The 12609-nt window shown below is 42.6% G+C and overlaps 2 protein-coding genes across 4 annotated transcripts in view; both read right to left on the bottom strand.

Annotated features, from left to right (window-relative positions):
* The window catches only part of kcnh2b (potassium voltage-gated channel, subfamily H (eag-related), member 2b), a 206754-nt gene extending 196788 nt beyond the window's left edge, over positions 1–9966 (bottom strand). The window contains exons 1-2 of one of the 2 annotated variants that reach the window (XM_044104366.1): positions 9847–9966; positions 8470–9101 (exon numbers count right to left, since the gene is read on the bottom strand). In XM_044104366.1, coding sequence (XP_043960301.1) covers positions 8470–8545 — 76 coding nt within the window. In that variant the 5' untranslated portion in view covers positions 8546–9101; positions 9847–9966. Of the gene's footprint in view, positions 1–8469; positions 9282–9846 lie in introns of those variants that run through there. The other variant, XM_044104365.1, reaches the window with a different exon arrangement.
* Positions 9967–12107: 2141 nt separating this feature from the next.
* The window catches only part of sspo (SCO-spondin), an 84721-nt gene continuing 84219 nt past the window's right edge, over positions 12108–12609 (bottom strand). For both annotated transcript variants that reach the window (XM_044104293.1, XM_044104294.1), the window contains one exon: positions 12108–12520. In XM_044104293.1, coding sequence (XP_043960228.1) covers positions 12498–12520 — 23 coding nt within the window. In that variant the 3' untranslated portion in view covers positions 12108–12497. The remainder of the gene's footprint in view (positions 12521–12609) is intronic.

Genomic DNA, 12609 nt, shown 5'->3' with positions numbered 1-12609 from the left:
AAAATCTGAGTTTAGAGGAGCTGGATTAACTTTTCAAGAACTAAACATCAACAAGATGTACGTCATTCTAGCCACCGTGATTACTTTCTTAAAATCAGACCCCATGTACGTGGCTCTTTCTTTTTAACTTTGTCTGTCGGTGCAGCGGCTGAACCAGACTTTAAAAGATTGCACAGTCTTGCTCACTGTTGTGGCTAATGGGTGTTTCTAATGGAGCTGAGACATTGTTAGCTAAATTTGCTTCACCTTTGCCTCCCCAGCAGTGGCAGGCCAACATTTGCGCTGTGAAAAAGGTCGCTCAGCTGCAGCCCGGGGACACGGGCTTGAATATTCAATACAGAGATGGATCTCTTCTAAAGAAAGTCAAATCACCTGGAGCTGCCGAAGGAACATTACACCTCTACCTTTTCCCACTGTTTCCTGTGCATGTATGCGTGTGTGTGCGCAGGTGGGTGGGCGGGTGCGTCGGTGGAGAAGCAGCGGGGCAGTTGCTATGGCGATAAAGTATTTGCACTTCAGATGCAGAATGGTAGCATCATCCCTCAAGGATGGCGACTTTGAGGCTTGTAATTGGGCAAAGGCTTTCTCTGAGGAGCAGCGAACAAGGCAACAAGACACAACCCCGAAAGATCCTTGCATCTCCCCCCCTGAGGTCGAGCGAGTTGCTAAATCCGGCGCAGAAACGACCTAATCAGTACAAAGTGGCATAGGTTTCAGACTTCAGGATTGCAGTACAGTGAGCAGAGAGGGATACCGGCACAGAGGATCGGTGGACAGTAAACAGAGACGCTCTCAGGTCAGTCTATAGAACATATACAATGCTGAGCTGGAAAGGTGGAAGGCTATTCCTGTCCTTCTCCAGCCAGTTTTGGCTTTCAAACAGTGATATCCAATTACATCCATTGTTGTTTTCATCGCGGAGAATCCGGAGCAAGCCGAAAACTACCAGAAGTAAACACATCCAACCCACATGCATTATGCATTCTGTGTCAGGCCTGCTTTCAAATGAGCACGCACTTAAACAAATGGTACACCGTCGGCGAGCGACGCCCCAGAATGCAGCAGCACTGGGGAGCAACGCAGAGCCTGGCCTCTGGTCACAGCGGAGCAGGAGGTTAGTCAATGAAATGTGATCAGGAGCGTTTGGGCCGTGTTGGGCCTGAGGACCGGCACCGTGGTCATCACACAACGACAAGCAGGAGAAGTATGAGAGAGATTCACACACTCATCTGTCACCACTTATAACACATATTCTAAAAAAAAAACAACCAAATACATGAACAACTCTCATCTGTGTATTCCAGCAGGAGTACTTCAACCACCTCATCTAGCTGGTTGGTTAGATTCCTGACAGGGACCATACTGTGGAGTCTAGTCCATACATTTTAAGTAGGGTTGAGAATTGAGTGGATCACAAGTATATATTCAACCTGTTGGGATGAGTTAATTGCTGAGTAATTTTGTTACGCAATTTAACATTCCTGAAATAAATTTGCTGAATGGAAACAGGCCAGTTTTTAAAAAACTCATATTTCCATAGAAGGTTTTTGCACTAGGATGAGGAGGGTTTTTTTTGTTTTGTTTTGGGGCGTATCAAAACTAGTTCACAAAACTGTAATAAAAACACTTTTTTCACATCACACAAGTCACGAGAAACAACTGGATGTTGCCACTGGTGCTTTGGATAATTTTACTGTTGGAAGAGCCAACTAGACGTATGTGGCGTTTAAAACATAATGTGAAAGGAAATGAATCAGTATATTCAGGAACAACTAGGCCTATGTTCGCACTTAAGATCTTGATGATCAGTTCCAATATTTTGGCTGAAATATATATATATATATATATATATATATATATATATATATATATATATATATATATATATAATTTTTTTTTCCCCTCCGTGACCGCATTAAGAGTTCTGGGTGAACTGTGACCCCTAACCTAAGAAACCTGCTCAAGTGCACGTTGTTGAGTAATGGAAATTGATTGCATCGTCACAAAATCATACCAAGACGAAGGAAGCTAATAAAAAGAAAGCACGGCTAATAGCAATGACCTTTGTGAAACATTAACTGTGGGTCCATTGACCATACAATTGCGCAATTTGGCATTTTAAAAATAAATTTGCTTAATGGGAAGAGGCCAATTTAAAAAAACCCTATTTTTTTCATAGAAAGTTTGGGCAATAGAATGAGGTGTTTTTAGGGCCATCAAAATGTGTTTATTTCGGGGTGTGCTGTGGTGGCGTAGGGGATAGCGCGACCCACATTTGGAGGCCTTCAGTCCTCGTCGCGGGTTCGATTCCCGGACCCGGCCAACGTTTGTCACACGTCTTCCCCCTTTCCTGTCAGCCTACTTTCAAATAAAGGACACTAGAGCTCACAAAAGACCTCCTGGAGGGGAAAAAATAAAAAAATGGGTTTATTTCACAAAACTGTAATAAAAAACGTTTTTTCTGCTTAAATGAATCTGTTTCCAACTGTGGCAGTTGGATGTTGCCACTGGTGGAAACCACAAAGAAGAATATGACAGGAAGTAGAGGGAGGATGTTGGCACTGCATGGTTTTAATAACTTATCACATGAACAAACTTAATTATGTGCGACTTTAATTGTGTTTCTTATTTAATGGGTGCAACACCTCAACTCTGAAATTGTGTTTTTCAACATTATTGGGGTATTAATGTTTTGCGCACATTTGTAATGGAAGCACAACTGTTGATTGTAACGTATGTAAAGAAGTGTGTTTGGACGTGAAGTCAAAACCAACAGTGTTAGGATTGTGTTGCAGTGCACTTCGCCAACACATACCTCTTTCATAATTTCTGTATTATTATTTTCAGCCATCCATTCATCCGGATTTACCGTGTCAGAATTATGACACGTCTCACATCGATGTCGTAAAAGTTGGAGAAATGCGACATGACCGTTTGGACCACAGACGTTTTCTGAACAATCGGACACATTAACCTTTTAGTTGGTGATGTGCTGTTGGTTTTTGTTATTGTCATGATCATTTTTCCTCTAAGGAGGCACTTCCTCATTTCCTGTGCTCGCCTTTCACACCGAGAGTCTCATAGGGAGTGGAATCCATTCGATAAAGGAAATATAGTGGCGGGTTGACCAACCCATCACAGAGCCAACAAAAAGACACACTAACAACACCCCCAAGATCAATTTAACTGGTTGCCAATCAATTGCACCAATCAACCTTTAAATGTACGATCTGCACAGAGACATCTGTAGGGGTTTAGGGTTAAAGCAGTGAGCGTCTCTCTGAGCGCGCCGGCAGACTTCACCACAACATCAACACATAGTCCAACATGTAGACTAGAGGCTGCAGTGTAATGCATTAAAAATACATTTGTTGGAAAGTCTTGTTACCTGCACCATGACTAGATCCACAACATTGATATGGGAATCAATAAATAAACTTCAGTCTGGAAGCTCTACTTCCTGACTATTTTATTTTTCTTTTCTTTTAGTTAGAAACAGATACGATTCAGACCAGGGATAGTTGTGCTTCTTGTTTATTTCTGTGCAGCTCATTGCTCCTCGATGAGCCATCTGCCTGGAAAGTGAGTGATCGGTGAGAAAAAGGACCTTTAAAGTCCATCGTACATCTTTTCCTGAGAGGAACTGAATCAACACACGTTCAGCAGCACAGCCTCCTGTTAAAACACTCGGCCGGCTTCACGCTCTAAGAATGCTCTAATTAAAAACTTGACATTTAAGTTACTTTTTTTTGTTTTATTTGGAAACGATGAAAAACAGGACGTTAAGCTATGGTTTGAGTGATGAAAATATTTTCCTTGAGAAGGTTACACAAAATGACGTGATAATTTTGGGAGCAGATTTTAATCTAGTTTTAATCTCATTTAAGTGGTTTCTAGCCAGGTTAGTGTATGTCTTCTTCTAGTCGTCATGGCTCAGTTCTTTGTCCGTTACAAAGCGAACACCTGCACTACAGCAGAAACACCTGCTGGTGTTTCACTCTGTTCTGCCATCACTCATGAACAACTAGATACTTGACCTTCTCAGACATTGCCTGTTGATAGAACAGTCCATCTTTTTGTGGTTGAGAACAACGACCTCAGAATTGCATGACCTCCACTTTGACACTGTGAGGAGATTTGAATATGTGTATTCAAATCTCTTCAAAGATTTGAGCCGTGGCGTCACTGTGCCCTCCACAGTGACACGCACTATGAAATGGGCTCAACACATGGATAGCAACGAATGACAGCAACAGGCGAAGATCTCCGCCACTCGGGTGAACCCAATGAGATGTTGGTGACAAAAGCTTTCTCGCATCATATCGCAAGCTGGCATGTGCACTTCTATGAGCCCCAAAATTCACACGCACAAATTTCTCCGGTTGGTTGCAGGAAGGCAAGCGACGGTCGCCTCATCGGACAAGTTCCTTAAGAACCGAATGGGGAGAGAGCGATGTTGCCTGCTGTGGGTCAAGCCCTGACTGACGGACATTGAGGAGACATTTAGGCAACAGTGTGGCCAACACCGGACCAAACGGCTTTGTTCATTTCCTCAACTGCCACTGTTAAAACTACAGGCAGACAACAACTCTAAAGAAAAACTGTCATCATTCTCAACTTCTCCTTCTGGCTGCTGATTGGCCTGGTAGAAAATCTACAGGAGGAATTCAAGCCCATGGGAAAAATCCCAAACAGAGCAACGAAGGGAGGCTAAAATCGGGTTGAATGGACCAAGAAGGCAATGACCAGGCTAGACCTGGGATACTGACTGGTGTGTCATAACGCACCTCAAGTCACATCGACCACTTTTGTCTATTTTTCCCCAAAATATTCTTTCTGGAAACAGGATGTATTAAACGTGGTGCTCTCAATAAGCAATAACCTGTTACAGAAAAACCTTCTTGCTGAAAATCTGATCACAGTTCAGTGGCTCCGCAGTGTTCCAGTGAGCAGCAGAAAATGTTCACCTTTACAGAGCTATCCACGCTCAGTATGAAGGAAATATTAACACAGCAGGATTAATGTAAATTATTCAACTTGACTGCACTCGTGCAGCAGCTTTGAAGAAACGGAAGGAATGCTTGTCGCCTGTGACGCCTTGTTGAAAGCTCTTCGGCAGCCGAGTCTTTGATTAACACAGGGAGGCGTCACCTTATTGCTCCCCAATCTAAACAGCTCAACCACTGAGCTGCTAGAGTACAACCACAGTCACAAAGGAGGCTCCTTCTAGAGATGTCCCAGTCAAATCACGCACATTTCATCCAGAGGACCCCGACACCGTCGACCCTGGCCATGAAAACTTGTATTAGATGTGCTTTTATTGATGCGCACGCCTCGCTTTCTCCTCCGTGACGCCGTCGCCCTCATTGACCTCATCTTCTGCATGAGCTGAGCTAATGGAGGAATCGTGCCTTCGGGGCCCGCTCCGGCACGTTCCCAGTCCGCTCTCACGTCCAGAGACGGAAACAGCATGAATAATTTGCATCCACGCCGCAGGAACGTGAGGAGGGGTGACACCTGTGCACGCCGAAACGGAGACGACCTTTAACTCCACGCCTCCAGGGACTTTCTGAAAAGTATATAGATACTTATAGATCTTTTTATCAGGGTGAAGAAAACGTGAAAAAAAAAGAAGAAAAAGTCTGTTACTTAAAAGTGTTTCATGCAATTAATGAGGCTGTAATAATTGAATCTGTGCCCGGTAGCATTTTAATGTTCAGCAGGTTGCTTCTTTAACTAGCAGTAAAGACAGTAACATGACACACAGCCGCGGCGTCGGGTCAAAACTGATACTAAATACTGAACGTCATCATCTGAACACTGTCTGAAAAATGGTCTCTTAGGATATTTGGACTCGTTTAACTTTTTTCCTTTTCATTTTTTTTTTTTTACATAAACATTAAACTAAGACTAAACAAAATATTTATATTTTTGTGTAATTTCTCAGTTCAAATACAGTAAATAAAATTAAATTACCATATTCTTTGTCTTTCTCAGGCATATGCAGCAATAGTGTTTTATGTATTCATTGTCACATGGATATTCTATTAATTTAGATCTTTTGAATTAATAACACTTTTTAAAATGTGCAAGTTCCAGACACGTTGTGCAATAAAATGATGCTATCGAGCAAATATGTTACCTTCAGTTGTTATAAAAATGCACTAGACATCAAATATGACTTTAAAGAAATGTAACTTCATAATTTAATGCCTTAAAATTTGCACTAAATTTTAAATTTAAGTAATTAAATTGGCATTACTGTCTCTTTAAGAAACTCCTGCTCTTTCTGAAACTCCGCCTTCAGGAAGTGACCACAAAATGGCTCCTCCATTTGCCCTTTTGCAACTTTTTTAAACAACTTTTTACTGTCAAGTAGCTCCTACAATGAGCTCAACTGACGCACAGTTCCAACAGGTGTTTGCTAATTACTACTGGCTAGTCTGAAGGGGGAAACAGAAGCTCAGAGGCTCAGAGGCTTGGAAGCTGCAGATCTGAGGAGGAGCTGTGCCTCACTCTAAGAGTTTAACATTTGCCTGCTGCCCCAATGGAAAACCAAACTTTTTTTAAGGTTTCAACCACCTGACCAAAACAGTGACCATCAGGGTAAAAAAAAAAAAAAAATGCCGGTGGAGGAAGTCACTTTATCTAATTGAGAAACATTATCAACATGAAAAGAAAGTAAAACACTTTAAGGTCGAATGTGCTGATGTGGACTAGTCAAAGTCAGTAGAATACATATCGAGCTGTTTGGACATCATGACGGGAAGAGCAGCAGTCAAACCCAAAAGCCATGCTTCTGCTGTCAAACATGGTAGTGGTAGCATCATGATGTGGGGATCTTTTGCAGCCAGTAAAAATAAGTCATTGATTATTGGTTGGAATAATAGAGAGAGAATTTCAACTTTACATCATGAGATCAGATGGATGTTCCTACAGAACGACGATCTCAGACACATCAAATCTTGATTCTGGAGAGCAGTAAATGCCTTGGCAACTTAGGGACATTTAGCCAAATATATGAAGGTGGAATATATATATACAAAAACTGTTGAGATGAATGTTGGACAAACGGTTCCATCCAGTCAAACTGATCTGTGATCTCCAATGTGAGAATAATGGAATCTGACAGATGAAGAATATTACTCATTAAGTATTAAAGTATTCCAGGTGCAAACTATTAATTTTGATAACTCTAATCTAAAATGGGATTTTCTTGTATAGTGTCTCATAAGCATTTTAAAAGTGCTGTACTTTTTTTTAAAAAAATGAAACAAATTAGTTATTGCAAGGGAGTCAAAGCAACACAGTAACAAATTTTGAAAATAATTGACCAAAGTCGGTAAAATTAGGTTGAAATTGAAATAAGTTCTTTAAGCGTCTTCTGTCATGTTAAAATGACATGAATTTAAAATTCTAACAATTTATTTTTATCAGTCAAAGAACCAAAAAAAAAGAAGATTAAACCAAGTCGTGAGAAGTTTGTGTTAGAGTTAAAAGTTTGTGTACAGGGAAATATAAGCGACATGTCATTCTGACACATTTCCATGAACAAATCCAAATTTCCAGACAGTCTGCAGTTAAAATTTGAAACAAACTGGGGCTCTGAACAAGGTCACATATATGCTGCCACAATGGAAAAGATTATTAAGCAGCACAACAAAGACGGTGATTCAACTGATGCTTTACATGAGCTGCAGCTAAAACTGTGGAGCAAAGTGGGATTGTTGAGGAAGGGAAACCTGCAAGCAGTCCAGATGACTTTAACGCGTCAGGGCGGGAAATCGAAAGCAATAAACTTTGCCAAGTGAGCTGGAATAAATCGGTTACCGGAAATGAGCTTTTCATCCAGAGAAGCCGAACGTGAACTACTGGGATCAGGTAAACACGAGTCAACAAGGGTCCAGCGGGCTGAAGAGAAGCAGCGACGCACCCAGAGGATTTCTGCTTAAGTTCAGACACACGGGCGCGCGAGCGCACACAGGCACACGCACCTGTTTTAATCCATTGTAAAGTTGGCTGTGCATGGAGAAAGAGCTCAACATGAGGCTCTATCAGTCACCGAACAGCAAAAGGAACCTGAACACATCAACTGATTAGATCTGTTTGGAATTCAAGGTGCAATTATTGTGAAAAGCGTTTTATGAAATCAGGATGTTTCCGTTCTTATCCATGAATTCACTTACTTTATTTATTATTAATTAAAGGTATTTGCGCTACAATCATTTTAAATAGTCATCAACTCTAAAGGAAATGTGATTTTTATTTTGTGAATTCATGTCTTTTTTCCTTTTTTTACACGTCAATGTAAATCTTAATATATTCATCAGTGATTTCTCTCCAGTGGAGCCTCATCAGAGTCTCTATCAGCCAACAGCATGTTGGAACAACCAGCTAATAAATGATTAGCTCTGTGCTTTCGTGAAGGAGAAAAAAGAAAGAAGAAGAAAACGAAAACTCTGCTCTTACTTTGACTGTCAAATTTCCTGATGATAGTATCCAGGAAGGTGTTCTGCGGGGCCACATGGCCCCTCCGGACCGGCATCTTCGCAGCGGTGGCCGCCGGGACTTTTAAAGACTTTCCGGGTTCTTTGGATAAGATCACACCGAGTTTGGCTCTTCAAGCCCCGCTGAGCGCGCGATGCTCACTGCGTTCCACTCCACCCTGGCAGCCGATCTGGATGGGAGAAGGGAAGCAAAGTTTCCCGGGTGTTCAGGTGGGCTCTGACTCCTGAAGGTTTGAGGAGTGAAAAAATACATATATAATAAAATAAAAAAATCCAAAAAAAATCAGAGAGTTCTGGAAAGGAGGCGCGCTGTAACGCGCGGAGGCTCGAGTGGCTTCCAGCCTCCAGGCCGGGAGCGGGGCGGCTGTCCGTCTCTGGTCCGCCGATGCTTCTCTCACACCCGGAGGAGCGCAGCGCGGCGCTCATGCTGCGCGTCAGCCCGCTGCTTGGAGGCGGACTGGGCGAGTTCTCTGATGATCACCGTTGGAGCCATAGTTGGAGGCGCTGGGCTGCGCGTTTCTATTTATTTCTCTCTCACTCACTCCACCTCCTCTTTCTTCTCTTTGTTTTGCCTCTGAAGCTCCTGGTGTTTGGCTGCAGAGGGGGGAAAAAGAGCGGAGTGATCATTAAAGGAAAACAGCTGCGCGCAGGTCGACAGCTTGAATCGTCCTGCATGTGTGTGTGTATATATATAAATATATGTGTGTGTGTGTTTTAGAAGGTGTTCTGTGGATCTCTCCTCCTCCTCGCTGTGCGCGCTGCCGGATGACTTCAGCTCCCCTGGCGTTTAGCTGCGCCTCTTTTTTTAACCCTTTGCGCATCGGAGCGTTGCCCACCACACACCTTTGGTGAGGGACACGAAGCCGCTCGCGCGCTCACCTGTCCTGATAGCATTTCAGGCCCCAAAACAAAAACAGGAATTCATTTGAATGGTTTAAAAATAACCGCCTTCGCGTGTCATTATGCAGCTTTGGAATGATTCTCATGAAAGAGGCCGGATCTGAAGCCCGCTCAGGTGGGACTGAAGGCCCGGGGCGGCGCGGCGGCCAGGCAGATCAGATTGGACGGATTCCTCCTCCACCACCTGCAGCAGCAGGTTGGAGACGGACGCCTGACGTTACCAGGTGTTCCGCAGCGTCACCTGTCTTCTTTCTTAAAGCCGCACAAAATATATATATATTAAAAAAAAAAAATGCAGTTTACGCACGAGCCACCTCCCCGGTTTCTCCCCTCTATTGTACTGCCCTGCTCCGCTCTGTGCCATGCATGCTCTCAAATTTAGAGGGGGAAAAATGGTTTTTATCGTTCACGACAATGAAGGAAAAAAATAATAAAGCACCTGCGCAAAAACGAAGCGTCTCCTTCTCCGTTGCGCCAGATTTTCTTTTTGTGGTTTTATTGCGGGTTTTGTGGAAATGCGGCGCGGCTTTCACCTGGTTTCATCAGGGGCTGAACGGGGATTCACCACTCAGCCTGCTGAGCTACGTCACACCGCCGGGGTTCCCCCCTTCCGTCATGCTGGAGATGGTGCGTTCAAGTAAAGTGGGACATTATTGCTGTGCGTTTGGATGAAGCGCGTTGACAGAATGAAACGGTTCTGCGTTCCCTTCAGTGCACCGTGTATTTGACTGAGATGTTAACTCTCACACAGACCGTATCTTAGTCTGTTCCTTTTGTTTGTTCCGTTTTCACTCCTGTGATCGGACTCGGAAGGACTGGCGGGACGTGACGTGACGAGTTGCTGCCAGGCAGAAAGACCATCCACCAAAGTGTGACATTTTGGTGCGTATTAAAAATGTATCAGTCGGTGATCTTGTTACAGCGAGCGGGAGCCGGCTGGACAGCTTCCCCTCCTTCCAACTCCCTTATTTAGTCAGGAAAAGAGAAAAGCAGGGAGGGAAGGATGGAGGAGGAGAGAGAAAACGAGGAGGAAAAGAAAAATATGGTTTATTTTCAAACAAGGTAATGCTTGTTTTGTTTTGGGGGGTTTTTTGTTCATCACAGATCCTTGATGTACTCTTGCAACATTTCACTATCCACATAAAAATTCTTAAACTTTCATAAGTGGAGAAAAAAAATAGCAGATTATGTTGAACCTGAATGGACGAAAAAATAGGACTCAGGCAGGCGACTGATGTATTTTGTTCTTGATCTTTTAAAGACTGTATAAAAATATAGGATGCAGAAAGAGAAACGATGGATTTTGCTTTTATTTATTGCTAAAGTCTCTCTTATCTAGTGCTTCTAAAACAGATAAAGGTTTAAACCAGGGACATGACGGCCATTTTGTCAAATATCAGGTGGTGTCAGCTTTGAAGCTGATAGTACAAAAGGACCCAGAAGAGCTAATTACAGGTGAGTGGATGCAGCTGGGGATCTGAGGAGGAGCTGGGAGGGAGAGGAGAATAACAAGCAAAGAGAATGAGAAATAAACCTAAAAAAACAGCAAACAGAGAAAAACACAAATTTAATGAAACAAATCAAAAACACAAACAACAAGAATGAACTGAACCAGTAAGATATGAGGAAATAAACAATGACATGATGATAATAAAAGTTTAAACGCTAACACATCGCCTCGCATGGAGCCACTCAGAGCATGTTTTATTAATTCCATCTGTATGCTGATGACACCATGGTTTATGTTCAGGGTTCACAGCTTCAAATGTCACTGTGTTACGTTACGTTGCTCCTGAATCCAAGGATGATCGAGGTTATGATCATCTCAGGAGGGAAATAACAGGAAAATGATTTAATGGGCGTCAACAGCTCTGCACAAAAAAAAAAAAACACGTCAAAATTTTGAAGTAGAATGTCAAGACATTAGCCAGAGAGTTGAAGTTTGGAGGGACACAGGGGGCTTTCAAAATGTCGAAAGATTCCAACCAAATGGTTAACATTTGTTGATGTTAATCAAGAACATCAACAAATTAGTTACAAAGTGGCTAAAGAACAAAAACAAAAAAAAACAAACAAAAAAAGTGAATGTTTTGCAGCGGTCACCATGAAGCCCTGCTCTCAGTTCAATGGAAAAATTTTATTTAGAGCTTAAACTAAATTTAAGCTCTAAATAAACCTATAGAAACAGCATAGGTCTCTAATCAGCATAGAAACCTTTGCTGATTTCGCAGCATAGCTCACACTATGCAATATGTGAGCAAGACAGCCTGTAAACTCAAACCAGTTCAGTTAGGATGAATGGAGTAATGCGAATTCAAATTTATGAAAAGCAGGAGAAGTTTAGACTCACTTAATGCAAGACGGTAAGAAAACAAGGCTGTTTTGTTACGAACATACCTGGCTTCTCATTGGTCAGATCCTCCTATTACTTCCTGCTCTCCTCCCTGTTACCACCATCATGATGGTTTCTTCTTGTTTTATGTTGTTCTTGTTTTGTTTTGGGTTTTTTTAATTTTCTCTTTTGTCTTTAAATTCTGCCTGCTTCATGTCTGTCTGTGTTCTTCACCTCTACAGTCCATCACAGCGCCATGACACACTACCTACTAGTAGATGAGAAAATGCTGAGTCACTCAATATTTCGGATTTCCTCATGTCAGTTACTAGTCATGACAATCGATGAAAAACAGACGACAGGGAGAATAACTTCCAGAATAAAAATTTTTTTATTGATAAGCTCAACAGTTAGAAACAAGAAGACTGAGGGCAGACATAAGGCACTCATGAAACATCTCTTAATGCGTAAACAGGTCATACTTGGATCAAACTATAAACACGCAGTAGAAAAAGACTGTACAGGCAGAAGAAGCTGCAGAGCAAGAACTTGAAGCTACGACTGAAACTACGCGGCGCAGTGTGTCCTTCAAGAGCCACTTTCACTCGTCTGTCCATCCATCTGCTCATCCTGGAAACATCTATTTATCACAGAGCTGGCTGCCAGAATGCTGCTTCGCTCGGCGTGGGGCTCAGACTGTTCCCACCCTACCTGACACACACTCGTCCACACACACACACTTGAGCCACAAACTCAGCTCAGCGTCTGGATACGTCGCCTCCTGTGAAGAGAGGAAACGGAAATGAAGCTGCAGTGGTAAGAACAAAATATGGCCTAAAACTGGTGATGCTTGGACCTTTTGGTGACAGA

Source organism: Gambusia affinis, linkage group LG21 (genome assembly GCF_019740435.1).
Source record: "Gambusia affinis linkage group LG21, SWU_Gaff_1.0, whole genome shotgun sequence".
NCBI classification, from domain to species: Eukaryota; Metazoa; Chordata; class Actinopteri; order Cyprinodontiformes; family Poeciliidae; genus Gambusia; species Gambusia affinis.
Note: the sequence above shows the minus strand (reverse complement) of the source record. Positions and strands in the feature narration are given on the sequence as shown.